This window comes from Ambystoma mexicanum, chromosome 11 (assembly GCF_040938575.1).
Source record: "Ambystoma mexicanum isolate Mex_15411 chromosome 11, UKY_AmexF1_1, whole genome shotgun sequence".
NCBI classification, from domain to species: Eukaryota; Metazoa; Chordata; class Amphibia; order Caudata; family Ambystomatidae; genus Ambystoma; species Ambystoma mexicanum.
Genome location: NC_090934.1, coordinates 759,320,504 through 759,348,251, shown reverse-complemented (window position 1 = coordinate 759,348,251; position 27,748 = coordinate 759,320,504). Strand labels below are relative to the sequence as shown.

Here is a 27,748-nt window from a genome sequence, read left to right as displayed (position 1 = left end):
TCTCTCCACTGGCTCCCCATTGCTGCAAGGATCAACTTCAAATCCCTCTGCATCATCCATAAGGCTGTCTGGGGCCAGGACCACACTATCTACAACTGGCTCTCACCAAATACTCTCCCTCCAGATCTTTACATACCCCCAGCACCAACTCTGTGCGTCAAGCGCTTCGCTCAACAGTGAGCTGGCGGCCAATCTCTTTCCTCGGCAGGCTCCCTCCTATGCAACAGCCTCCGCCTTCCTCTGTCTTCGTCATGAACCGGATTTCCTCAAATTCCGCAAGCTCCACAAGATCTTCCTTTTCACCGCCTCATTCCCTTCCTCTTTCCACTGCTAAACCCCACAGTTACTGAGATTGGTGACCAGGGCCCTTATGTGTCCTTCTGGGTCCTGGCCTCCCACACCCAATCGCCTTCAGCCTCCGTCCGCTCCCAGCACTTGCCTTGGCACCCACTGGCCTATGCCACCACGCACCTGCACTTATTTATTGGGCGCAAACCACTCTCACCAAGTCACTTAACAGCTGCCTACTCCCTAGCACTTCCCTCTTTGGTACACCTAGCACTTACCCCACCGCTCCCTCATCCCTTCTCCCTCTCTGCACTTGGACATTCTGAATGCTCACAATGCCTAGTAGGTCCGCCTCTATCTTTTCATTGTTATATTTGCTTTTCTTTCCCATGTTCCCTCCCTGTTGTGCTGTGGGCGCTTTGACACACAATGTACTTGATGTATAAGCACCTTACAAATGCACAATTAATAAATAAGTAGTGAGAAAGAGAGCATCAGAGGAATCTTCCACAGTGCAGTGGTAGCAAGGAAACCACGGGCCTACAGAGAACGGTCTGGGACCCCAACAGTAAGAAAGAACTGTGCTAAGCGATACTAGGAGAGGGGAGGCATTCTCCTGACACAAACCTAAATGTTGTGATGAAGACACCAGGGGAAGGGAGGCATTCCCCCAGGCCTTGTGATGACCTGTACCAAGTGATACCAGGAGAAGGGAGGTATTCTCTTGGTCCCGGGGTGGAAAGCTGTATTGGAGACACCAGGCGAAGGGAGTCATTGCCTCTGGTTTTATTGGAAACTGTGTCAATCTAAGCCAGGAGAAGAGAGCTATACTCCTGGATGTGAAATTGCAAAAAGACTTGGTGAAACCCGAAAGCCAAGGCAAGTGTCTCAATTCCCCCTGGCATTTCTGTTGTAAGATAACATTCCTTAGACATGGTTCAAGAAGCAGGAGGAGGGAGCCAGTGTTCAGAAGAAGGAACTTTCTGTTTGTTTATCTTTTAGTTGTAGTGTAAGGGATAGAAGTAGATTGTGACACAGTACAGTGGAGATTTGACAGATATTCTGACAGACCCTTTTAGTTTTTGTTTCAAGGCAGGAAAACCCCTCTTAGAAGATAAGGATAGTCAGGATCTTTTCTATACGAGAAATACAAGTTTCTAACCAAAACCATGCCAACTTTGTGTGAGCTTCCTTCTTCAACACCCTTACAGTAAGCATCGTCTGAATACCTTCTAGGCTAAGGCAAGGTATTGGTCTGGATTCACTAGTCTAATGACAACTTCGATTAACATGTTGCAACCACAAAAATTCACACATGTAGCTCTGTTTAACTCGAAATGCATTTGAAACCGGCTCTGCTGAGCACATACTGATTTTAATGTGTCCTTTACACATTGCTTTCTGTTAGAATTCATAAGATGACTAGCACACATTGCAGACAAATCATTTAGAATTTGAGATTTCATCTGTAGCACCTTACACAAGATACCACGTTCACAAATCAAATCATTTTAACATAACAAAAGGTATTAGTAAATAAAGATAATTCAGCAACCTTTAGTTTTAAAGTGTTGTAAAATCATTGTGTTTATTTTATCCCATTTCATGCCCTTGAACAACGATTATATGGGGGGAAGGCATGGTATCACAAGTAAGACACTGACACAAAAGATACAATTTGCAATACCTTTATTAACTTTGTGGGGCTTGGAAACACTCCTACCTTGCCCTATAGCGAGGATGGGAGTCGTCTCGACCATCAAATAATAAAGAAAACAGTCTAGTCGTGTCTGTCGAATCAAAATGGCCTATGCTAATGAAACCTAATGCCTGCCATATCTCTTGAACAAAAAAGTGTGTAAATGAGGTATGTAATTAAAAGGAAAACCAGTGTACGCCATAGAATAAATGTGGCTGAATCAGCTCTCCTCCCCACGTTTAGACAGCATGGAATAAGGCAGTCTCTATAGACAGACACACTCTGGCTCGGACTTTAACACAAACAATTAGGAACGTGGATTGAGACCTTGCACAGTTCAAAAGAAAAGACAGTTCAACAAAAAGTTCACACCGGTTCCCCTCTGACGTGCGGGCTTCCTTTACAGACCAGTGCAGGACCACTTTGACTCAGAATACCATGTTCAACTTTTCCTCTTCCCTTCTTTCAGGGTTAACTTTGTTCACTTTCGCTTTTACAGTTCATTCATTTTTTATCGCCTCAAACAATACACCTTTCACAGAGACTTTCGAGTGGGCTACTCCCGTTTGCCAGACCACTCTGTTACTCAGTATAGCTGATTCCACAGCTGTCTTTATCTTAAAGTTCATTCACAGGTCTGTCATTCCTCGCGTCTCAGCTACACGCGTGTAGCCTTCACTTGTGATATATTGTTGCAAACCTCAATCTTTCTTAGCACACACTGGTCGCTCAGGTCGCTTTCCAACTCACTGGCTGTGTGCGGTTCTTTCTTGCTTTTTCGATTTCCAGTTCATGAGTCAAGGTTAGTACCACAGGCTTGGCCTCGCCTCCTGAACTCTGCCGTTCAACCGAGAGGTTTGTGGCGTCCTTGAAACACAATGCAGTGTTCAATATTGGGATCTGGCCTTCTCCACATGTCTTTCACGGCCGTGTGGAGGCAACAACCTCTTTTAGGGAACTCTTGGGGTTTTCGAACTGCTGCTCTCATCCCTTGATCCTTCACTCTGGTCCAGTAGGTTCGCCTTCGCCCCAGAAGTTCTGCTCGTTATCGTGTTCCACCTTGCTCAGAGTGGGTCTCTAGGTTCCGCCTTTTATTCATGTGAGGAGAACTAATTGCAATCAGGTGTATGCACTTGAAGTCAAGTGCTTGACTTTGCCTAACCCGATTAGCGGGACATGTCCAGGATGATGCATCAGAGTTAGTCTTGTTACCCTCAGTCGCCCTTTTGTGCAGAAAGAGGGGGTTGGGACGGGGTATGATGTAAAAAAAAGGGGGGAATACCGCGTCTCACCATCAGCTACCTCACCACACTTCCCGAAGACTCCTGACCCAGGTGATCCTCCCGCACTGGTCTACCCCCAGGGTCTGGATCCAAAGGCAATGCCGTGCCCTGGCCACCTGAGAGAGGGATCCCCAGGGACTAGCGGGGAAGATACCTTTTGGTTTCTCACAAAAAAGAAAAACAATTGAGTTTAAACACAGTATGCATCTTCAGCTTCAATTTGATTTGCAATCATTTTGAAAAGTCAACTGCATGTTAAGAAAACAATAGAGTGCTCACAAAGTTAATCCTATGAAGCCGGTTAGCTTTTTATGGAAGGAAACCTAGATTAGGCCCTGACATCACCACGATTTACCATGTTAACTGTTATATATTTATTTTTATTTAATCAATGGAGTCTATGTCAAAATGACCTCCAGCTATTTCAGTTTTCAGTTTTGAGCGACCTCTGCTTTGCTGTGTGCCGTCTCGGTTTTGGAGATGCGATCCAGATTACATCACCATGATTATTATGTTGGCTGCCAATTTGTTTCATCAATGGAAAGTCTATGGAATAGAGACCAGCAGGATATTTTAATAGATCAGAACGAAGATCAAGACACTGATGCCCCAGGTCCAGCACTGCCTATTAGGAACACTGGAAGTATGACATTAAACTTTGTAAGTAACATATGGTGGCAACAGTAGAGACAGACACAAGTGATCACAATTCAAGGGTGTTTATTAAACTACAAAAGTGGGTGCGATAAACGCCTAATCTAAACCTAAATCTAAGGTGGGAGCAAGCTTCGACCATCAAATGAAAATAAGGAAGTCCTAGTGGCGTTGTGTCAAATAAAACAGCCTATAGTAAGAAAAACCTATAGCCAATCCTTATGCTAATTACAAAAAGAGTGGGATAGGATTCATAAGAAAGAAAGAAGTGTTCACAAATAGTAGTCGTAGTCTCCCTTCCCCATGTTTTGAACACGGGATAAGGTGGAACCTCTGAGCACAGCACACTTCTGGGGCTTCCCCAGCACGAGACGACAGTTCAGCTCTCAACCTTCAAGAAACTTAATGGCCAAGTCTCTTTTCCTGCAAAAAGTTTCTTGCCTTCAAGTGTCGGAAAATAAACCAAAATGTTCATTTTATGCGGTAGTTACGGTGATAATGGCTCACCCCTGGGCTCCCCTCTTTCGGGTGCAGACCCTTCTCAATTTTCAGCCTCCCGCTTTTGGGTTCACTATGGCTTTTCCTTGGTTCATAAATCTTAATGTCTTTTTAAACATTTCTTCAAGCTTGGCCCCTTTCCGTCGTCATCCCTTTGCCGGTATCACGCTTGCCAACTTTCATTAAACAGTTCACTGTGGACATCCCTATGTCGGGTTCAATTTTGTCAGCATCCCTCTGCCGGGTTCACTGTTGCCAACTTTATCAATCAATCCTTTCTCAATCACCTGTCGGTCAAAGAATTTCAACTGTACAGAGGATTTTGCAAGACCCCTGTATGACTGTTCCTTTGCAGCCTTCCCGATGCCTTCTGGTATTAACAGTTTCAACAAACACGGGATTGGCTAGAGTCTCTGGAGTAAGCAGCCACATGGTGATAGATCCCTCTGCAGCTGGTCTCCCCTTTATTCTAACAGTTCTTTGAACTTCCCTTAAGTTGCTACTTTGCAGCTTTCGTTCAACACAGTTAGGTTCCTATCGGTTCTCCCCTCGACTCACCGGCTGTGATGAACCGATTGGCTTTTCAGAATATCTGAAGTCAAGGCCGGTACAACGGTAGCAGGCACCTCCGTCAGTCCTGCTTATCAGCATACGCACGCTCTCTGTACCGTTGACATCTGCTGAAACACACCTGAGCTATTGTCTGCAGTGATTTGTGGGTCTTGGTCAAAAAGTGAAAGGTTGTGTCTCTCCTCGTCAGCCACTCGATATTCACCTCCTTTTTCCTCCTCTTGAACTGCCGTGTCAGGATAGCTGTCTCGTTGCAAGGTCTGCATTCCTCGTAGTGTGCTTTCGTGCTCCACCTTTTTTCCCTGTGGGGAAGGGAGAGGGACGTCAGGTTTGTGTGATTCTGGTCAATTGCCTGACCCTTGTATTGGGACATGTTAGGTAACCTGCTCGGGTGTTAGTCTGTTGTCTGTGCGAAAGTGTCCGTGTGGGTAAAGGGGGGGCAGTGTTTCAGAATATCCTAGGTGGAAGGCGGGGGAAAGGTGTTGAAAGAAGGGGGATCCTGCGTCACACCCGTCGGTGCCCCACTTCCACTCCCCAGGGACCCCGCATGCAAGTGATCCTCCCTCAATGGTCCACTCCCAGGAACTGATCCACAAGCCGTGGCTGTGTCCTGGTCACCTGAATGACAGATCCCCGGAGACTAGCTAGGGAGACACATCATGTTTCTCACATACCCTTCCTCCATGTGATGTAGCCATATTTTCTTTTACAGGGGAACCAGGAAAGAAAATCTAAATTTCCCTGGTCTTTTCCCTTTTGGTGTTCCACCATGAAACAATAGGGTTGTAGGTCTAGAAACGATTGCATGACCAGAGGGTTGAGTCTTTACGTTGGCTAATCCAAACTAGGTGTCAGCGGTCGGTGATCAGTGTGATCGTTCGTCCTAATAGGTAGTACCTGAGATGGATAATGGTCCATTTGATGGCTAGAGCATCTAGTTCTACCACAGACGTTTTTTCACGGGGGAAAAACTTGCGACTGATATATAGTATAGGATGTTCTAGTCTGTTGCACATTTGTGACAGGACGGCTGCTAACCCTGTAAGGGAGACATACGTCTTTAACACAAACTCCTTTGATAAGTCTACTACCTTCAGGGATTGGGTTCTGTCACAGAGTCTGTTTCAAGATGTTATAGCAGATCCTGTCTTCCTCCTTCCAATGAAGTTTCTAGGGTTCGACATGCTTAAGTTTATATGTTAACCGGACTGTTTTGTCCAAAAAGTTGGGGATAAACCTACGGTAATGTCCTATTAACCAGAAGAAAGCTCTAAGGTCTCTTTTGGTCTTAAGGGTTGGTGCATCTAAGACAGCTTTTACCTTCTCATGTTGGGGCTGTACGTTCCCATTCCCTACAAAGCAGCCAAGATATTTTACCGCTGATCGGGCCAATCTGCATTTAGCTGGATTAGCAGTTAGACCAGCGTTCCTGAGAACCTTCATGATGGTATAAAGATGGAAAAGATGGTCCGCCCAAGTTTTGGAATAAATTATGATATCGTCAATGTAAGCTCCACAGAAATTGGAATAGGGTTGTAGGGCCCTACCCATGAGGCGTTGGAAAGTGGCTGGTGCACTGTGCAGACCAAAAGGGGGGACTTTACACTGGAATAATCCTAAAGTCATCGAAAACGCATTTTTTCCTTATCTGGCCCATATATGGGAACTTGCCAGTACCTGTTAAATCTAGGGTGGATTGATAGTTGGCTGTTCAGAATTTATCAATTAGGTCATCGATGCGTTGCATGGGATAGGCATCAAAGTCCAACATGGTATTAACTTGAGGGAAGTCCATGCAGAATCTCCAGGAACGTCAGGTTTGGTGATCAACACGAAAGAAGGGGACCATGGACTTAATATTGGCTTTCAACATTTTATTGACTTCCTCGATCACTATCTGTTTATGGGCTTCCGGTAGTTGATATGGCTATAGAAGAACCACTTTACCTTCAGGTATTCTGATATAGTGGCATGCACCTTTTACTCTTCCTGTTTTTTCTGCGAACACATTGGGTAATGAGAACACTACATCTTTTAGATCTTCTCGTTGTTGGGTAGATAATTCCGAAGGAATGAAGTCAAAGTTATCTTTATCTTAGGGAACAAGACAGGCTAGTATTTTGGCATGAGCGGCTGATGGATTATCCTTCCACTATTTCAAAATATTTATGTGGTATAGATGGACTTTGTTTTCTGTTCGGTTGGGCTATTTTATACGTGCAGGTTCCCGTTCATTCTATTATCTCATAAAGTCCGTGCCACTTAGAGACAAGTTTGTCTTCTGAGGTGGGTAAAAGGACCAGTACTTTCTGCCCTATGGAAAATTATCTTCAATCAACTTTTTTTATCATAAGCGGCTTTTTGTTGGCGCTGGGCCTACCCCATATGAGTACAAACTAAGTCTCTGACAATGTTCATGCGTTCTCGCATTCACATGGTGGTTTGTGAGATTGGAAGGGGGGCCTCCTCTCGTTCTTCCCAAGTTTTCAAGAGCATTTACAAGACATTTCTTTCGAAGAGCAATTCAAAGGAAGAGAAAACTGTGGAAACCTGGGGGTTTTCCTCACGGCAACTAATGCACATGGGATCATTCAGTCCAGTAATTGCATCCAATTATGTAATCTTGTCTCCTCTTTGCCAGGATGAGATGTAGGATAGAAAATGGGCAATACAATGTTCTGCCCTTCATCAAAATCAGAAATGATTTGGTGTAAAAATGAAGGTTTAACCCTTAGAACAACCCTATCCCTTGTGGAAGATAGTAAAGGGTAGATTGGATGATGCTACCTCAATTCACTCACTCTACGGGCTGAGGTTAATGCTACCAAAAGAATGGTTTTAAATATTAACAACCTTAATGGACATGAATATAAAGATTAAAAGGTTGCACACATTAGAAATGTTAATACCAGATTAAGGTCCCAAACTGGAACCTGGAAAGGAGGTGGCCCCTTTAGAAATTGTGTCACCTGTGGGATTTTTAAATATGAAAATTCATCTGACGAGTGCTTAAAGATAGGGTAGCACCACCAAATAGCCCTTAATAGTTCCAACCTGGAGCCCCAGATTGGCTAAGGATAGTAGAAAAGAGAACACTTCTGGTGTTTTGCATAGAAATGGGTCTACATTCTTGTCTTTGCACCAGTTGCAGAATTTGTACAAACGGTAACGGTACAAGGACTTTGTTGGTGGCCTTCTGGTCGAAAGCAAAATCTCCATTACGTCATATGGGAGGCCCCACTTCTTGTAGCTCAGCCTTTCAGAAACCATACCTGAAGGCGGATTGTCTTGACCTGTGGATGGAGAACCCGACCTCCTCTCGCGAGAGAACATCCTCTCTTAGTGGAAGACGTATTGGAGGGCAGATGGACATGTTCAGCAGGTCCAGGTACCATGTCCTCCTGGTCCAATCTGAGGCAATTAGGATCATGTGTTTCCCAAACTTTTTCAACCTAACGATCACGTGTGGAATGACGGGGACCAGAGGAAACGCGTACAGGAGTGGGAACTCCCGGTCCACTAGCAACACATCCTCTAGAGCTACTTTTTGAGGAAATTCCCTGGAGCAGTACAGTTCGCAGTTCCGGTTGACACTGGTTGCAAACAGATCCACCTGAGGGGTTCCACAAAGGTGAAGATATCTTGAAGGACTTCCACAGCTAGTTATCACTCGTGGGAGACTCTGCCCTGCCTGCTAAGAGCGTCTACCGCCGTGTTCTCTTCTCCAGCTAGGTGAACTGCTGATAGAGAGATTCCTTCTTGAATTTCCCATTACCAAAGTTGTATTGCCTCTCTGCATAGTGGGACTGACCCTACACCACCTCTCCTTTGAGATATTACATGGCCACTGTGTTGTCCATCATTATCAGGACATTCTTTCCCCATAGAGAGGGCAGAAAAGCCTTCAGCGCAAGTCTGATTGCCCTCAGCTCCAAATGATTGATATGTTGTCTGGACTCTGATGGAGACCAACGACCGCTGATTGTCAGATCGCTGATGTGGGCTCCCCACTCCGTGAGTGAGGCGTCCGTTACTACTGTTTTCTCCGTCCATGGTTGCCAAAAGGGTTCTCGATTCAAAATGTTGTCCTTGCAGGTCCACCACAGGAGCTCCTGTGTGACCCGGCTTGGAACCTGAAGTAGGTCTGACATGTTTCCTGAGAACTGGGACCATTGTGTCCTGAGGGCCCATTGGAGGGATCTCATTTTCAGGCGAGCCTCTGGTACCAGAAAAATGCAGGATGCCATGAGGCCGAGCAACCTCAGAAAATGGAAGGCTGGGAGAAACTGGGCACTTAGAAATTTGGAGACCATCTGTAGAATGTCTTGAGCCCTCACCTCGGGTTGCGAGCTCTTTCCCAAGGATGTATCCTGTACAGTTCCAATGAACTTGAGCTTGAGAGAAGGTGTCATATGGGACTTCTTGTAATTGAGGGAGAAGCCCAGTTTGTGAAGAGAGTGGCAGGTGACGTTGAGATGATCCAGGACTTGTTTGGGAGAACGTGCCCTGATCAGCCAATCCTCCAGGTAGGGGTAGATGTAAAACCCCCCTGTCCTGAGACTCGCTGCCACAACCGCCATCAGTTAGGTGAAAACCCTCAGGGCGGAGGTTAGCCCGAATGGCAGAACTCAAAACTGATAATGAGAACTGCCAACGGCGAACCTCAGGTATTTTCTGTGCTTGGGATGGATTGGCACATGAAAATAAGCATCCTGAAAATCCAATGACACCATCCAATCCTGGAGTTTGACGGCCTGAAGGATCTGAGAAAGTGTGACCATCTTGAATTTGTCCTTCCTGAGGAACTTGTTCAAGTGTCTGAAGTCCAAGATGGGTCTCAGTCCTCTGTCCTTCTTGGTTATTAGAAAATAGGGAGAGTGGGTCTCAGCCCTCTGTCCTTCTTGGTTATTAGGATATAGGGAGAGTAGCATCCCTTGTTCCTCTCCTCTACAGTCACCGGTTCTATATCGCCTTTCTCGAACAGGGTTAAAATTTCCTGCACAAGGAGCGGATCTGGAACCCTCAAAGAGTGGCTCCCCGGTGAATAGTTCTGAGGTAACTGAATGAAAGGAACGCAGTAACCATGGGCTATGGTTTCCAATGCCCAAGCATCCAAAATAATGTCTCTGCATTCTTTCAGATGCAGAGACAGTCTGCCTCCCACTTGTGACTGGTGACCCAAGACCTGAGAGAGGTTTTGAGGCAGCTGATACAGTGGCTGTTGCTAAGGATGCCCATGCTTGAGCGGGCTTTGCACCTCTCCCTCGTCCACCACAATGGAATCTTCTTTGGCCTCTTTAACCAGCCATTCCGCTCGCTCTTCCAACTGAGGAGTAGAAGTGAAAAGATCTACCCCTCCAAGGCTGTCAACTGGGGTGAAAAGGCTGAGACTGCCTAATAGCGGCACCTTAGGATTTGGCTGCCGCTTCTGAGGTCTGCAACTTCTCAAGGCTTTCGTTAGCCTTGTTGCCAAAAAGGGGAGACCCGTCGAAAGGCATGTTGAGGCGTCTGGATTGCACATCCGGCACAATCCAGACTTCCTCAACCACGCAAATCTTCGTATTACGGTGCTTGTTGCCAGCGGTCTGATGATGCCGTCAGCAGAATCCAGACCCTATTGAAGAGACTCGCACATGGCTTCCTTGCCGTCTCTAACAATAGCCAAGAACCTGCAGCTTTCCTCCTCCTCATGAATGTTCTCTGCCGCCATGGAAACAGTCCCGTAGTGTGAATAAGAATTTTGCAAGGGCACATGTGGAGTTGGCTCACTCCCTGCAGAAAATACTTTTCGTGCCAATCCATCTACTCTCTTGTCATCCATGTCTAGAGGCATAGTTGGATAAGCTGCCTGCTTGGAAGTTGCAGTAGCTGCCTGTACCACCAGATTCTCTGGAGTGGGGTGTTTTGACAAGTAGTCAGGGTCACTACTGGAAGGGCGGTATTTTTTGGTCAGGTTTTTGTTCACTGGCAGATTAGTCTCTGGCGTCTCCCAATTTGCTGTCACCCTTTTTTAGAGAGAAACATGAAATGGTAAAATAGGATCCATTTGCGGACCCTTATCAAGGATGTCAGTCAGATTATCCTGTTCAAAGGGGAGGGTAGGCCTACTTCACCCCATATAGTCTACAACCGTAGACATTAGTTGTCTATATGAAGGATCTGGATGCTCACCAGCTTCAGGTCTACCAAAATCCAGCTCAGGTGAGGTGTCCACCCCACTGGCGTTTGTAAATTATCATAAAGATCTTTCAATCTAGACTCCTTCCGAAATAAAGCTCTCAGGCACAACTGGTGTACCAAATTGAAGACCAAAAGGCGCATCATTGTCTGATGGCTCATTTTCCCCATAAATTGAGAGGTGAGAGACTTAAAATAATCTCTCCTTGGTAAAGAAATATAGGTCTTGTCTGGGATAGGCATTGAAGGCTTAAGAAACTGAACTCGACGCTCGAAATCTTTTTCGGGTTTAGGTGGCACAGTCAGCGTCGATGGCGCGGCTGGCTTCGATGGAGCAGCTTGCGTCAATGGTTTTTTCAACTTCTGTTTGGATTTCCGGCTCGAAGGATCCTTCGAAGACTTGTCATCGCGTCGAGGCCTCAACGGCTCTCGATGAGGCTCTGGCCCTCGTCCCGGGCTCGAGGAAAAGCACGATTTGGCTCAAGCTCTTTCCTTACCGGCTTCTTTGGAAGGCGTGGTAGGAGCTTGGCTTGCAGAGGGTTTTTGTTTTGGAAATATTTTCAGCACTTCAGATCTATTCCCATTCTGCAGCTGGGGGCTTTTCGTGGGACAGGATACACTCTCCGGGGAGGTGTCTGACAACTAAATCGAAGAAGGCAACCTGTGGTGCCTATTTTTCAGCTTCCTCGACGACAATGAGGAGTGGTGGGAGCCACTCCTAAACCATGATCTTTTTACCTTCTTCCTCCAAGGAGAGTCGCCTCTCGGCGCGTCAGACAAAGGTTTCTTTGAAGGGGTAGTCAATGGGGATTTTGGGGAATTTTTACCTACGGCCAATTTCCCCTTTTGCTCCTTCAGAGCCTTTCCCGTCATTGACTGGCTCTTGGCACTTAATACAAATGAGAAGTACCAGAACATATTACCTCATCGAAAGTTTCTACGAAAATACATATCGTCCATTCGAAAGGTCCAGCACAGGTAGCGAGATACAATAGAGCACATCAAAAAACCATTTGGAACTGAATCTCTCCGACAATGTGAAGATCTTTACGATCCCGCTCACTACAGGTTCCAAGAATAGAATGATAAATCCAGATATTTATGCCTGAAGAAGGGCGTGACTGCCCGAAAACGCATAGTAAAAGATAGGAGATGTTACTCTGAGATTCCTCAGCACAATCCAAGCAACCACAACAATTCCCATCAAGATATCAGGACTAACAATAGGCCCACTGCCAGTATTACAACGTATACTTGAAGCTAATGTTGATAACATTATCCCAATGGGATGAACATTTTGAGAAATGTAAAATGGATCATTTTTAAAATATTGAGAGTGGTTATAGAACTCCCAACTGTAATGAGTTGCTCAGACTATGCAACACAAAGTATTGTAATGTGAATTATTTCTTTGTGATTATTTCTTACATTTGCAATTGAAACTCTTTGTCTATTAATTTCTTTTGAACATTTATTTCTTGAAAATATAAAAAAGCTTTTTACTGAAAACGACAAGGCTTGGTATGAACATTAGAATTTTTTTACTATTTTATTGTTGAAAGTGTGCCCTTGTTTGCTCCTCAGTGCTTTCCGATGGACCTATCGTCACACAGTAATAGAATTATAGTCACTTGACGACACACCACAGAATTCCTTGATTGCACGTGAAGTGGGGGGTTAGCTCCAATATAAAGCTGGAGGTAAATAATAAACTTTACCTTAAAGAACATCAACATTATTGCTTGTGGCAAATAGGCAGAGATCTCCATGGAGAACTATGGTCTCCAAATATGGAGATTAACACTGCCTTACCACCAGTCATAAACCAGCTGTAAATCAGAGTGGTGGTAATAGTGAACTAGTTTGGCTGTAATTCCGCCAGAATTATCGCTAAACTCATAACGAGGGCCTAAATACTTCATCATTTAGATATTCAACATGAATGTTTGAGCAAAGCATTATAGTTATATCCTATTGATAAACAGTTCTCTGTCAACATTTAAAATACTAATCTAAGAATGTAACTGAGAAATAGTGGATCGGCATCAGAGCTGTGGGTAAAAGTAGTGACAAGCCAAGTTTTTTTAACCACAACAAATAACTTATGTTTAGGATGGCACAAGATGGCCTAGCAGGATGAAACTGCTGTCACTTGGGATATTAATGTGTATCAAGGTCAAAGAAAAGCAAAACTCATTAAGCAACCTCTGTGCCTGCTAGGGAAATGTTCAGCAAGGCGAGGTTAAGATGGTACACACAATCTTTACAAATAAATATTACATTTTTTAGTGCTGCTGCATCACTATAAGGGAGGGGGCCTGCAACCACTGGATAAACGGTTTTAAAAACTGGCATGTCGGCAGAGGCCCAGAACGCCAAAGATCAGACAGATTCCAAAGGTCCATCTTTGCTATTGGAAGAGAAGAAACAAAGATGTGTCCAGTAGCTACAATAGGTCAAAGAAAGAAAACACTGGGCCTCATTACGAGTCACTCGGTATGGAAATAACGGTGGCGGTAAACCCGCCGCCACCGTTGTTTCCATACCGGGTGATCTTGAGTCCTGCAGGCGGAGGGGTCATTCCCGCCAGGTCTGACCTGGTGGGTTTAACACCACCTGGCTGCAGGCGGACGTGGAAACACCGGCACCATCACGAGATGGTGCCGGTGTTTCCACTTCCCCATTGAGTCCTGTAGGACTCAATGGGAATGGGTATTTACTGAATTCCGCCTCCGGAATTCCCGGGTCACCGGGGTCGTAATGCCCCGATAATTCCGGGAATCACGGAAGCGGAATGGTAATATGTGTCCGGCGGTAACCTGACGGAATTTCAGGCACGGTTACCGCCGGACTAGTAATGAGGCCCACTGTCTGGGTGAGGGGTAGTATGATCAGTAACATAGAACTTCTAAAAAAGATATTTTTCGGGGACTGTTCCATTTAACAGTATGGATCCACTGAGAGGTCATGGTTGATTGCTACATTTAGCTTAAAATTAAATCAAATATTAATCAGAAAAGTGAAGGGTACGAATACAGCCCATGGCCTACAAGTGGATAATAGAGAAGGGGACAGATTATTCGGAACAGTTTAAATGCCAAACAATATTTAATTTGTGACTTTGCCTAAAAAGGAACAGACCCAGTCTCTAAATTAAGGTGTTCATTTAAAAAAAGCATGGAATTTGGAATTGTTCAGTGGTGCTCATGTAGGACAGGACACTGGTGGAGAATGGCACTTGACCCATCACATATACCAGTGCCTGTATTTTCTGGTAACCATGGACAGTTGGGACACAGACGCATAAGATGGTCTGAGAAAACAAATGGTGCACATCCAGAAAATCAGGAGAACAAGTGAGAATAGGCTGAGAGGCAAAGGCACGGGAGAAGCAAAAATAGGGCACTAGTGAAGAAGCCGTAAACGAGGACCAAGGAAAAACACAAGAATCGCAAAAGAAACTTCAGTCCAAAACTACACACAGGCAGCCATGAAGCATTTCATCTAAATCCTTAAACATTTAAATGTGTCCTTGTAACTGAGTCTGAATTTCCAGGCACTGTCTCAGGCCGGCAATTGCTCTGTCAACATGACAGACAGCATGCTCTGTTGGCTAGGGGAGCCAGTGTGCACATGCATACAAACATTCCATTACCATCAAATATTTGCCACCAGACTTTCTACTGGTGGTAGACGTGCATGGAATGTGGTAGGGGATCTAGTTTGGAAGCTTGGAGTCCTGACAGCAGGCCACCGAACAACATAGCACTGCACCCTATTTGCATAAAGTTTTTAAAATAATGTTGTTGCTGCTTTCATTAATAAATGTGAAAATATATCCCCTCAATTTACCTGAGAACCTCCTGCAGCTGAAACAAGGCATGTGAAGAGGTTTGCAATGAGATTCTCCAGGGATACATTCAGACTGTCAACATACACAGTGTAGATTAAACCAAGGCAAGCCTAGAAAAAACAAATCAAAACATATTTGTTATTTATTGCACATGGTTTGTGAATAAATGCACGTCATATGTGAAACATAATGCCTGAAATGAAACAGAATTTATTGAGACAAAAAAAAAAAAGGTGAGATGTCAAACATTTATAATACCAGAGGAAACATGAATGCGATTTCTCATTTAGGCTCTTTACCCTGTACAAAGGCTACTGAAATTTCACAGTCCAGAACAAAAGTCTAACAAATGCACTCTTTGACCACTAGATAGTGGTTTTCTTAAAGAAATATGTACTTATGATGGACTAAGATTGAAAAGAAACGTAGTGCCACAAGGACAACCAAACAACCCCGCCCACCACAATGTTAACAAACAGATCAACAGAGTAGATGTACTATAATCCCTGCAGCGTGCCTAAAAAGTCTAATTGAAAACCTTTGTTTTGTTTTCGTTTAAGGCCATCAATTGGGAATTAATGCTATGTACTTGGTACATTATCAAATGATACCATATCTACTTCATTAATTCAATCAAAGAAAGGAATCATCAATTTGGCATTTTACCCCTCTGCAAATGTAAGGGTTCAGAAATGTGAGGCGGACAACTTTGTAAAGATTTTTTAAAGTTAGCCATTTTATTAAATAAAAAGGTTGGATAATCGCCTCACTATCTGTACCTCGACAAGGATTTCCCCTGCTCAAAATAAACAAAAGGAAACACTCCAACAAAAGGATATCTGTCCCTCACACTTGTACATTCAATAAATCAACAAGGTAATGCATGGCAGTTGAATTCTACAAATATATATGATATGATATTTTATTTAAATAGCGCTCATACACAGGTGTTTCAGAGCGCAACCAAGCAAAGGGAGGGGAACATGGGAGAACAAAAATACAATCTTACTAGGCCCTGTGACATTAAGAACGCGCAAGTGCATGGAAAAGGGAAAAAGGGGGAAAGTACGTGGAAGGGGAGAAATGGAAAGTACAGAACAGAGGGGAGAACAGAATAAATAATAAGTGGAATAAATAATAAATGCAGTGGAAAACGTAGTGCAGCCAGACAAATGGCAAGTGCTTGATTAGCAAGATAGGGTATATCTGATGAGTGCAGAAGGAGAGTGGGGGACTGTATTGATTGATTGATTTATTTATAAAGCGCTTTACACCAAGGCGCTGTACAGTGGAACAACATAATACAAGATAACAACAACATATAACAGTGGGAGCAAAATTACATCATGAATCATTCGACAAAACAGTGCAAAGAGCAATTAACTGAAGGGGGTGGGAGGAAGGGGAGTTCCGCTCCTTCCAACTTCTTGCACCTCTGCACTGGAACTCGCTCCCTCTCTCAATCCGCTCTACCACGACCTTCACCTCATTTCGCACCTCCCTTAAATCCCTCCTCCTCCATTCTCCTCCTTGAAAACTCCCCCTCCCCCCTCTCCCTTCATCTGATTTCGCTCTCCCCTCTCCTGCTCCTCCTCTCTCTCCCTTCCTTTTTCCCTCGTCCAATCCATCTCCACCTGGGTACAGATACAGATTCCAGTGCCGGAGGTGGCCCGGAGGCAGTGCAGGAGGGAGGCAGGGTAAGCAGGTACCTGGGCCCAAAGGACAGAGGGTGGGCAGGTGCATGGTGCCGAGAGAGAAACCGATCAGCAGGGGAGAGGAGAGGCAAAGGCAGAAGCGAAGAAGGTGGTCTTGCAGTGCTTCCGGAACCGAAGATGGTTCTCGTCAAGTTTCAGGGGGGACCGGAGGCTGTTCCACAGAGAGGCCCCAGCCGAAGACGGAGATCTGCCACCGGCTCGTTTCTTTGAAAAACAACTCACCTTGAGAGTATTAGAAGTAGAGGAGCAAAGTGCTCCAGAAGGGAGGTATTTACTGAGAGACAGTTGAAGGTATTTCGGACCCAGGCCCCAGAAAGCCTTATGGACAATGCAGAGGGTTTTAAATTTAATCCTTGCATCCACTGGTAGCCAATGAAGGGATTGCAGAGCTGCAGAGATAGGATCCGAGGGCTTGATGCAGAGGACAAGTCTCACAGTCCTGTTCTGGATTAGTTGTAAAGGGCGAAGAGTGGAGGCCGGTAGATTTAGAAAGAGGCTGTTACAATAGTCCAACCTGGAGAGAACCAGAGCTTGGGAGACAGTGAGCTTCTGGGGGAAGGAGAGGAAAGGCAGAGTACCTCTAAGGAGGTGCACTAAGAAGTTGGACTTTTTGGAGACGTCAGAGATGTGTGCAGAGAAGGATAGTGTGGAGTCAAAGATGACCCGAAGGTTCTTAGCCTCGCAGGTAGGGGTAGGAGGGTGGCCAAGGGAGGCCGGCAGGGAGTGAGGGGGAAAAGGATGGTGAAGGTGTCCCAATGAGGAGGATCTCAGTTTTGTTGGCATTTAGACAAAGATCGTTGGCAGCACACCAGTTTTGAATGGCAGGTAGGCAATCCGAGATGAGGGAAGGCGAGGAGGTGGCTGAAGGAAGCCTGAAAATGAGTTGGGTGTCATCAGCATAGCACTAGAAGTTTGAGCAGAAAATGGAAATGCAGTAGGCGGGAGTTGCCAGGTACTGGTTGAAAAGCCAGCGCGAGAGGTTTGACCCTGAGGAACACCACAGGTAGAGAGGGAGATTGCGGATAGGAAGGACTCGAATGTTACCTGGGAGGGTCGATCAGAAAGGAAAGAGGACTGATTGGTGATACCCAGGTTGTCACAGAGACGATTGAGCAGGATAGTATGGTTGACCGCGTCGAAAGCAGAGGAGAGATCGAGAAGGATGAGGAGGAGGGAATGTTAGAGTCCAGGTTAGAGATCATACAACAAAATTCATAATATGACCACTGTCTCTTCTCATAACCGGGGTGAATTCCCCTTCCCCGGATCTAAGCAAAGTGTTGCGCCAAAGTAAGAACAAGTTTCACATTTGTCTTCAAGTAAACAATTGTCTTTGTCAGGATCATTTGTCACAAACTGATTTCTGAAGAAAGTTATCTCCTCCACAGCAGGTCTACACAATTCTTCTTTCAATGACACAATTAACATGAGCTGTCTTTGTTATAATCACAGTGCAGCACTTTTTTCAACTACTTGCTTTCCTCCCATGCAAGGCCTTCCACATCCACAACTTGCCGTACGGGTATAATCTCCTGCCTGCTTAATACTTCACATACGAACAAAGTGGTGTGCTTCGGTGGTAACTTCTAACTTAGAACAACAACTTCTTCACAAGGTTTTGTTGGCATCAAACTTTAAACCACTTTTGGGAAAACAAGGAATCCCATTAGTGCTTTTTAGGACTCCTCTGCAATTATACTACTCTCCATCTGGACAGGAGGGCAGCCTGTTTGCCACCTTTCTGACACCCCTCTATACCAACAACTAAATAGTAACCAGGATATGGTTTTACTATGCTTCTGTCTTGGCTTTGGCAATGGCTGTTTATGTCATCTGAAGATCTACATTTCACAACACATGAGCAGCAAGTCGTACAATCCTTGGGTTTACCAATATTCCCCTCTTAACTTGAGCAATGTTTGTTATATTGGTATTGCTGAGTTTTTAAATACTCTTGTCTGGAGTATTGCTTGTAGGCTTTTTTATTACTAAAGCTTCCCCACTGTGTTTCTGGGCCTTCCACCAACTCACACGCTTGCTTGCATAGTCATTTTGGTTCAATAAGTGTTACTTTTGTTGTTTTCAAATAGTTTGGCATTCAAAATTGTAATTATTGCTTCTTTCACCCACTTGCGAGTGAACCTGCCTGCCATTAACACGCAGACAACAATCGAAGCACTCCAGAGTCACTCGCAAGATGTAAATTCCCCAGGTAAGTTGCTCGCTCATGCTCCTCTTGGTGTTTGCAGGTCTTCTGTCATTGTCAATCGTCGCGATATGGCTACACCTCTGTTCATGCTACTTGAAAACAGAGCTTCCTCTGCTCCGGAGAGACTCGGGTGCAACCCCAGCCACCTGAAGCCTCTAAAGAGGGAACACTTTGCTCGCTACTTCTGCTTCCTGCTGCACGCCGTCTGAGCAACGAGTCTTCAATGGGCAAGCGTGCCTTTTCGCACGCTTCCCGCTACGCGACCTCTGCAATAGGGACAGCTCGAGGCAAAGACCCTCTCAGGACCCGCCACCACTTTTGGCTTTACAGTGGTCCCAGTGCCTTCTCTCACCTCCAGCTTCACTGTGCTCTAGATACACGGCCCACACTGCTTTCTCCTCTCCTGCTGCACTAATGCCTGCAACCGAGGGGACTTTTTAATCCTCTCAGTACCCCTTAGGTGTAGGTCACACAAATTAGCTGACCGCTCCTACAGCAGTGTTCCTCTGCATCCCTCTTCCTCGTCCCAGTACTGCAGGAATTCTGTGACTTGAAGTCCCTGCCAACCAAGTTAGTTTTTCCTAACCTTTTCTACTTTGCAATAAACCATTAAGAGATTGGGGGGTTCGAGGGAAATTAAACAAGAGTGCTTCCTCTTCCTCCGGTCCTGGTGCCTCCCCCCACCCATGTGATCCTTCCGCAGAACACCACCCCCAGGGTCGGGATCAGGAAGCGTCTGCCTTCCCCAGGCTACATGAGAAGGGTCCCAGGCAATATTCTTGGGTGAATCATTACTGATTCATCACACAAAGCACATTCATCAACATGATTAACATAAAAGTGATCAATTTTTGTACAAGATTTTACTGATCATTTTGATACCAAGTACGGGGATTTGTTTCTTTTATGTTTCTTTTATGGGGATTTTATACTTCACTGACAAAGCCCGACTCTGCATTATAGTCAACGACATACAAGTGTACTTTCAAGCAGTGTAAATTGAGTGGTGTGCAGGTTTCCTAATTAAAGGAAATTACATTCTGCTTCTCAGTCCACAAATATTTATTTTATTTGGTGACCTCTCGGGGCTTAAAATAAATGCTAGTAAGTCTGTTATCTTCCCATTGACGGGTGGGGCATCTCGATTTCAAGATAACTGGGGATTACAGTGGGACCTGCAGAGTACTCGTTATCTGGGGGTAACCGTTGCGAGGAATGAAGAGATGGTATTATAAGGCAAATTATGTAGAGGCTCTGAACTCGGTTAAAAAGGCAATGTTGGGCTGGGCCTCACAACCTCTTAATTTATACGGTAGGATCTCAGTAGTCAAGATGTCTGTCCTTCCCAAACTCTTATATATCTTTTTTTAAATGTGCCCATATAGGTCCCTCAAAAATATTTTCGGGACCTTCGTTCATCGATTACGAGCTTCATATGCGCAGGGAAAAAAGCTCGGGTCTCTCTAGGGCGGCTCATGGCACCAGTTCGGGAGGGGGGTTTGGCACTTCCCGATTTTGTATTTATATTACATAGTGGCACAGGCGAGCTACCTCAGGTACTGGTACAGGATGGCGGCGGAGCACAGACACGTGGAGATAGAAAGGTCAATTGCATCGCCTGGTTTGCTACGGTTGGTTATCCTGACTGCTCCGAGCCGGTCTCGGTCTCCTCGGAATCTGGTGGAACTCACGTGTTGGGCATGGTCTACCTTGAGGCGTGCGCCCATCGGTAGTGTACTTTATTCGCCGGAAATTCCACCGATATTTATCCCTGGCATTCCCCTGACTAGTGAAGCGCATTATGTGGCCACTATGAAACGACTGGGTGCCATTTGGTTAGGAGACCTGTTCCCGGGTGGGAAGTTCCTCTCCTTGGACCAGCTGAGGGAGAGAGGGGTCCTGTCGGCATTAGATGTGTTTCTGTAATATAGGCTGAGGGTGACATTGCAGCGGCTGCTCCCTTCTTTTCCGGAGCCACCTGCAGCAGATGTTTTGCTCGATAGAGTGCTAGGGGGAGGTATTGGACAACGGGTGCTCTCCGGGCTGTACGGATTAGCTTTGGAGGCCAAGTTAGTGGGTGGGAGGTCGCACAAAGAGGCTTGGGAGAGATTGTTGGGGAGGAAAATCCCTGCAAGCATATGGGAGTACTGCTGTGAGATGACCAAGAAGGGGACGGTCAACTCGAACTTTAAACTAATCCACTTTAAGTATTTGCACCAGTGCTATTACTCTCCAGCTCAGCTAAAAGATTACTTTCCTCAGAGGTCCGGGGCTTGTCTCAGATGCGGACAGGGGATGGCGGGTTTTTCTCCATGTGGCTTGGGAGTGCGGGGAGTTGGTGCATTTCTGGCAAGGGGTGTTTGTGGTGATTGGGGATATTGTGGGGCAGCGGCTTGTGCCGGATCTGGTGACGGCCCTGTTGGGGTACACGGAGCAGATACCTAAAGAAACTAGGAAATTGATAAGTCTTCTCTTAATTCTAGCAAAGAGGCGGGTAGCTATGGAGTGGGGAAGTAAACGAAGTCCGACAGTCGCCCAATGGTCGAAGGATTATATTATACTGCAATGATATGGAAACTAGATGGGATGCAGTGAGGGGGAACTGTTGAGGCGACACCCGGATGTGGGATGCGTACACGCCATAACTTCTTGGCCGGCCGGGAGTGGAGAGTTTGGGTCCCCTGTGGTGCGGGGGTCTCCTGGTCGGCCGAACCCTGTAAAAAAAAAAAATACAAAAATAATAATAATAATAATAATTGATTTCAGTAGAAAAATTACTTTTCTAGTTTCACTAAAGTTCAAGATCTCACACTCCAGTGTTCCCACTGATTTCTTTGCTGTACACCTACTCAGGGATCTGAGAATTCCTCAGTCTTGCTGCCATTGTTTCTTAGTTTGTACAAGTCTGAAATCAGCGCCTTGCGACTTGCCTTTCGGAATCTTTCCTAGATTGAGGTCAGGTCTTTGGATTCATATTCCCAATAGATAGGTCAGATGGTTTACTCTTGCTCTTGTTTGTGGTCTGTTATTTGAAAACCTTTTACATCAATGTGATACAAATACAAACACTCTCTTCCAGACCTTGCAAGACTGACTGGGACTAAGGCCACATTTCCCCAACATGTATTTCAAACGATTTCTCACTTTCTTTAGACTTGTGCATGGATTGTGCACACGTTTCCCAGAATGCAACGATTTCTCCACTTCACTTCTGTTAGCTTATTTCTTTAGGTCACCATTTCCCAGAAGGCAACTAACATAACCTTTTACTCATTCATAAATTGACACAAAAGAACCGTTAGCTGAGCAGTTGGAAGTACTGCACTGCTTAAAAGATGTTGCTTGCATTTTTATAGTTGAAGCAGTTTAGCTTTGTGCATTTCCAAACATATGAGAAATATGTTCTGTAGCAGGACCTAGTGATTTGGAAAAGATGTAGATTTCTCTTCATGTTAAAAAGACAAAGTAAGCATGCGATCAAGGGCTCTCATTTGCCGGGCAAAACTGCATTGCTGAAAACATCTGAACCATCGCATTCTTGCTGCTTTTTCTGAAGGTTCAATACTGACTGACTGCAGTGATTCTGACAATACTTTGTAAAAGGGACTTATAACTCCTAATCACAGTAAACTTTTTTTTAATGTATGGTCAAATGCTGTGTGACCTCTATGTCTTGGTATAGGAGTATAATTACTAGCGCCAACATGCATCTCCAAAACCTTCAGTTCCCATGTACTTCTCTATCTGGTACAAGGGAGATCTCCTTTCAATACCAAAGCCAACAGATCCTTTTTCCCCAAAAACCTTTTATTGAGTTTTCATAATATTTCTTACACAAAGCAATAACACAATATTAATTCCATACATGGGCTGAAAACAAAACAATCAGGTGTACAACAAAAAATAAATCCATGAGAATACAAAAGACATACATTGCAAGTGATGGCGACAATCCGACCCATCAAAAACCTTAATTGCTGTCTTCCCACCTGTCCCAAATTTTTATGAACTTATCAGGGCACCCCATAGCCCGAGACACTCGCTCCTCCATGCACATACATTGGTCCATGTCCTACAACCATTTTGCGATTTTCAGTGGATCCCTGGCACCCAATGTCATAACAGCATTTCACTTAGCAATAATCATGGCGTTGGATATGAAAAGTTTTTCTCATCTTGTGAAGGGAGTTTCTCCCCATAGTCCAAGTAAGGTTCGTTTTGGGTCATCAGGAATAGGTTGCGTGAGCAATTTAGCTATCTTCCTCCATGCCACAAGTCAGAATCCTAATTATTGGTCCCTGCCATGTTATATGGAAATAAGTTCCTTAGTGTGTCTGCTCCGCAAACATTCCGGGTCTGTAGTTTAGCTGCACTTGAACGGAGTAGAATAAATCCTGTAACGGATTTTCAGCTGCACTAGCCAGAGTTGGTCAGAGATGGCCACTTCAAGAGGGGCCATTAGGGCCCCTTGCCATTCCTCACTCTCCATGGAACCTGCATCCCCCTCCAATAGAGTCCTAAGTCTCGAAACCGGGTTTGATGTGAAGTTAATGACCTCTTGACACAAAGTCGAAATAGCCCGCTTGGAAATAAATTCAGCATTTATGTTAGCGTCCAGACAGGGTTATCATATACACCCCGGGATTGTGTGTACATAGCGTGCCTAAAACAAGTACATCTCAATCTGTTCATTGCTAATAGCTGGAAGCCAAATTGCATTTCCTGAAAAGTCTTTAGATGTCCTTCAATAAGCACACCTCCTATCAATCGGATTTCCCTAGTCCGCCAGGACTCCCCAAAATGTACATTCCCGATTTCCGGTAAATTCAGAATTTTCCATAGGGGGTTTCCATGGTTACCACCCTGTCCCATCCCATCACCTTCGTCGCCATCCTGTGTACGTATAACTTGTTGCAATGCAAGCAGCAGTCCCCGTAAATCCTTGTCACAATATAGGGAGAAAAGCGGTCATCAGACCCCACCCATTGTCTTCCAAGTCTAATGTGCGGGTAAGAAACATTGCCACGTTACCATTCATTGGCAATGGCCAATTGTGCTGCCCAGTTGTATTTTCTAACATCCGAGAGACCAATCCCATCCTCCCAAACCGAACCACATAATGTACACAATGCTATTCTAGGTTGAAAGTCGTCCCATAATAACGTCCTCAGGGACTGCCATTTTCTGTAATTCACCTCTCCCCCCCACTCCTGGGACTGTGACAGGAATGTTATATAGAATGAATAAGTACCTCGGAAAGGCCATAGTTTTGAATAAAGCGGCCCCTCGAAACAAAGAGGAGGGCTGCACAAAAAACAAATATCAATCTGCCAGTGACCAGCATCAGATTGTGGGAGAGGAATGCTTCAGGGATCCGGCAAACACAAATACTGAGCTATTTAAAAGTGTCTCCTGTGACCAAAAAAGGGCAGAAGGGGAACTCTGCTTTTGGACCTTATTGAACCACAACAACAATGATTTGTTCCCATTACCCCTCAATCCACTAAATTCCCCAAAAATCTGATTTCTGTGACCCACAGGACAGATCTACATGAATCCTCCTTATAGAATAATAGGTCATCAGCATATGCTGATGAAGTCTTCATGTCCAGAATTCCACACAAATCCTGTTATCAAAAGGGTCCCCCCCTCAACCATATTGCCAGTGGTTCAATAGCCAAAACAATAAAGTTACTCACTGTAGTGACTACCTTACTCCTAGTCCATAGTCCCCTTTCCTCCATACTTATGGGACATTCCTCTGTCCTGTGGGACAGGACCGCAGCACTTTGTAAAAAGCATCACATTTTTCAAAAATGTGTCCTCTTTTAACGCGGGGTACTGCATCTGGCCGTAACCCCACCCTCCTTGGCTCCGCCCAGCGGATTGCCCATCAGTCCTTTTCTATCGCCAGGTCTATGACCTTTAATCAATAACCGAGGAACCTTTTTAGAGTGGTCGGCGGGCGGGCGTATGGAGGAAAGGGGACTATGGACTAGGAGTAAGGTAGTCACTACGGTGAGTAACTTTATTATACTGCTATGTCCCGTCCCCTTTCCTCCATACCTATGGGAGATTCCCAAGCACTCGTCACAGGAATTACGGGTGGATGGAAACTCCTTACTGAAACAGGTTCTTAAGCACAGCTTGACCGAACTGAGCATCCGCCCTGGAGCTCAGATCCAGACAGTAATGTTTACAAAAAGCCGATGGGGATGCCCACGTAGCCACTTTCGCGATGATCTCCCAGGGAACATATTTTTGGAAGGCAACGGCAGCCGCTTTGCCCCGCACAAGATGAGCATGAATTCCCTTTGGGGCCCGAAGACCATGAATGGTATATGCCTCCGAAATACAGGCCGCGATCCATTGAGAGATGGTCGCTTTCGAGGCCGGCTTTCCTTGTGGATTTCCGAAGGTCCCAAAAAGCTGTGAAGAGTTCCTAAGCTCAGAACTCTTCTGATGTCCAGGCAGTGCAGAACCCTTTTGGCCTCTGAGGCCAGGTCTGGGAAGAATAAAGGCAATTAAATCGACTGATTCAGTTGAAAATCAGAGACCACCTTAGGAAGAAAGGCGGGATTTGTTCGCAGGACAACCTTATCTTTATGAAAAATAAAAAAATGGATGCTCAACCGACAAGGCCTGAAGCTCACTTACACGCCTTGCCGAAGTCACAGCAATCAAGAAGGACACTTTCCAGGAAAGGTACTTAACATCGACAGTAGCCATGGGCTCAAAAGGCTTATGAGGCAAGGCTGTAAGGACCACATTCAAATCCCACCTTGGACGCGGACTGCGAACAGGAGGATAAAGATGCATCAGGCCCGCAATGTTTCTTAATGACTGGATTAGACAGTGAAAAAGAGCACTGGTCAGTGGACAAATAAGCGTCAAAAGCCGACAAATATGTCCTGGCGGAAAAGACATGGACACCAGACTCTGCCAGATGTGAGACAAAAGACAGGACCATGCCGATAGTAGCCTCCCTGCGGTCCAGCTGCCCATCCAAACATCAGTGACAGAAGCGTACCCATTTACTTCTATACTGAGATCTTGTTGAGGGCTTCCTGGCCGCTTGAATAATGTGCATGTTATCCGCAGACAAGTTGAATCGCTCTAAAGATCTGAACTCAGGCACCAAGCTGCAAAGATGAACAATTGTGGGGAGGGGTGCCACAGCTGTTGATCGCTCTAGTGAAGCAGGTCGGGAACCAGAGGTGGCTTAAGCGGAGGACACACTGATAGATGCTGAAGCTCTGAAAACCAAAACCTGGCTGACCACAGCAGGTAGCAATTCACTGTGTTCCTCAGATTGCAAAGTGCCCGATGGATGAGAGGAAGAGGCAGAAAAGCGTAGGCCTTCATTTTGTGCCACTGAATTTCGACAGCATCCCCGAGTGAGGAGGCTCCGAGCCCGTTCCTGGAGGCATACAGGGGAAGCTTCTTGTTTGTAGATATCGCAAAGAAGTCCACTTCTTGAGTGCCCCAACAGCGAAATATGGCAGAGATGATTTCTGTGTTCAGTTCCCACTCGTAGCTAACAATTACTCGTCAGCTGAGGGTATCCGCCGTGACATTCATCTGGCCTGGGATGTGAACTACTATCAGCCAGATACCATGCTGAAATGCCCATTCCCAAATCTGAATGGCAAGATCCACAAGAGGAGGAGACCTGGTACCCCCCTGCTTGTTGATATAGAGCATGGACATCGCATTGTCCGTGCGAACACGGATCACCTTGCTGACAATGCCTGGTTTGAACGTTTGCAGCACCAGGAATATCGCCGGAAGCTCCAGATAATTTATATGAAGCTGTCTGTCCTGTGGTGACCAAAGATCTGAAACTTGAAGATGATTCAGCGTCGCACCCCAACCCAGGAGGGAGGAGTCCGTTGTGATAGTCAATAGCGGGCAAAGGTCCTGGAAGGGAACGCCCACCGACAGATTGCTGAGAGACTACCACCACAAGAGGTCTGTCCTCATCAAAGATGGAACCAGTATAATTTTGGAATCTGGATCCAATACTTGAAGGTATGAGCTCCGGAGAGCCATCTGCGCCCGCCTCCTCTTGAGACTAGCAAGAGGAAGAGCCAGCACACACGAAGCCATGTGGCCCAGAAGCCTCTGGAACCACCAGGCCAACATGCTCTCCGACTGCATAAACACCTGACACGTGGCGAGCAGATCTGCCATTCTGTCCCCTGTCCACCTTGCAATCTATCGTGTTCCAACGAAAACCCAGGAGAATCAAGTCCTGAGAGCCGTCATGGAGGATTTCCGCCAGTTCACAGACAGCCCAAGGTGGAACAGGAGCTGGAGGAAAGACTGAAGGTTGCTCGAGGCTTTCAGTGGACAGGGACTGCACAACAGACAATCGTCCAAATACGGATACACATGGATACCCTGGAGCCAAAGATAAGCTGCGATGACCGACATCTTCGTAAAGACACGCGGTGCCGAGTTGAGACCAAACGGGAGCACGCAAAACTGGAAATGCTCCTCCCCCATGGAAAACCGTAGGTATTTCCAATGCGGGCTCCAAATGAGGATATGCATATAAACATCCTGAAGGTCCACCATGCTGAGCCATTCGCCCTTCTGTAGAGAGGACTTTATCTGACCAGGGGTGATCATCTTCAATCTCTCTTGGGGGAGAGAAAGGTTGAACTGGGAAAGGTCTAGGATGGTGCGCAGGCCAGCCTGGTTGGGTTTGGGAACCATGAACACACGGGAGCAGACGTCCTCCCCTCGCTCCCCTAGGGGAACGGGTTCCACCACCATGAGATGCAGAAGCTTCTGGAC

The 27,748-nt window shown here is 45.6% G+C and overlaps 1 protein-coding gene across 4 annotated transcripts in view; it reads right to left on the bottom strand.

Moving 5' to 3' along the window:
- SBF2 (SET binding factor 2) overlaps positions 1-27,748 on the bottom strand; it is a 2,983,421-nt gene that overhangs the window by 1,947,044 nt on the left and 1,008,629 nt on the right. For all 4 annotated transcript variants that reach the window (XM_069623660.1, XM_069623661.1, XM_069623662.1 and 1 more), the window contains exon 5: positions 15,022-15,132. In XM_069623660.1, coding sequence (XP_069479761.1) covers positions 15,022-15,132 — 111 coding nt within the window. The remainder of the gene's footprint in view (positions 1-15,021; positions 15,133-27,748) is intronic.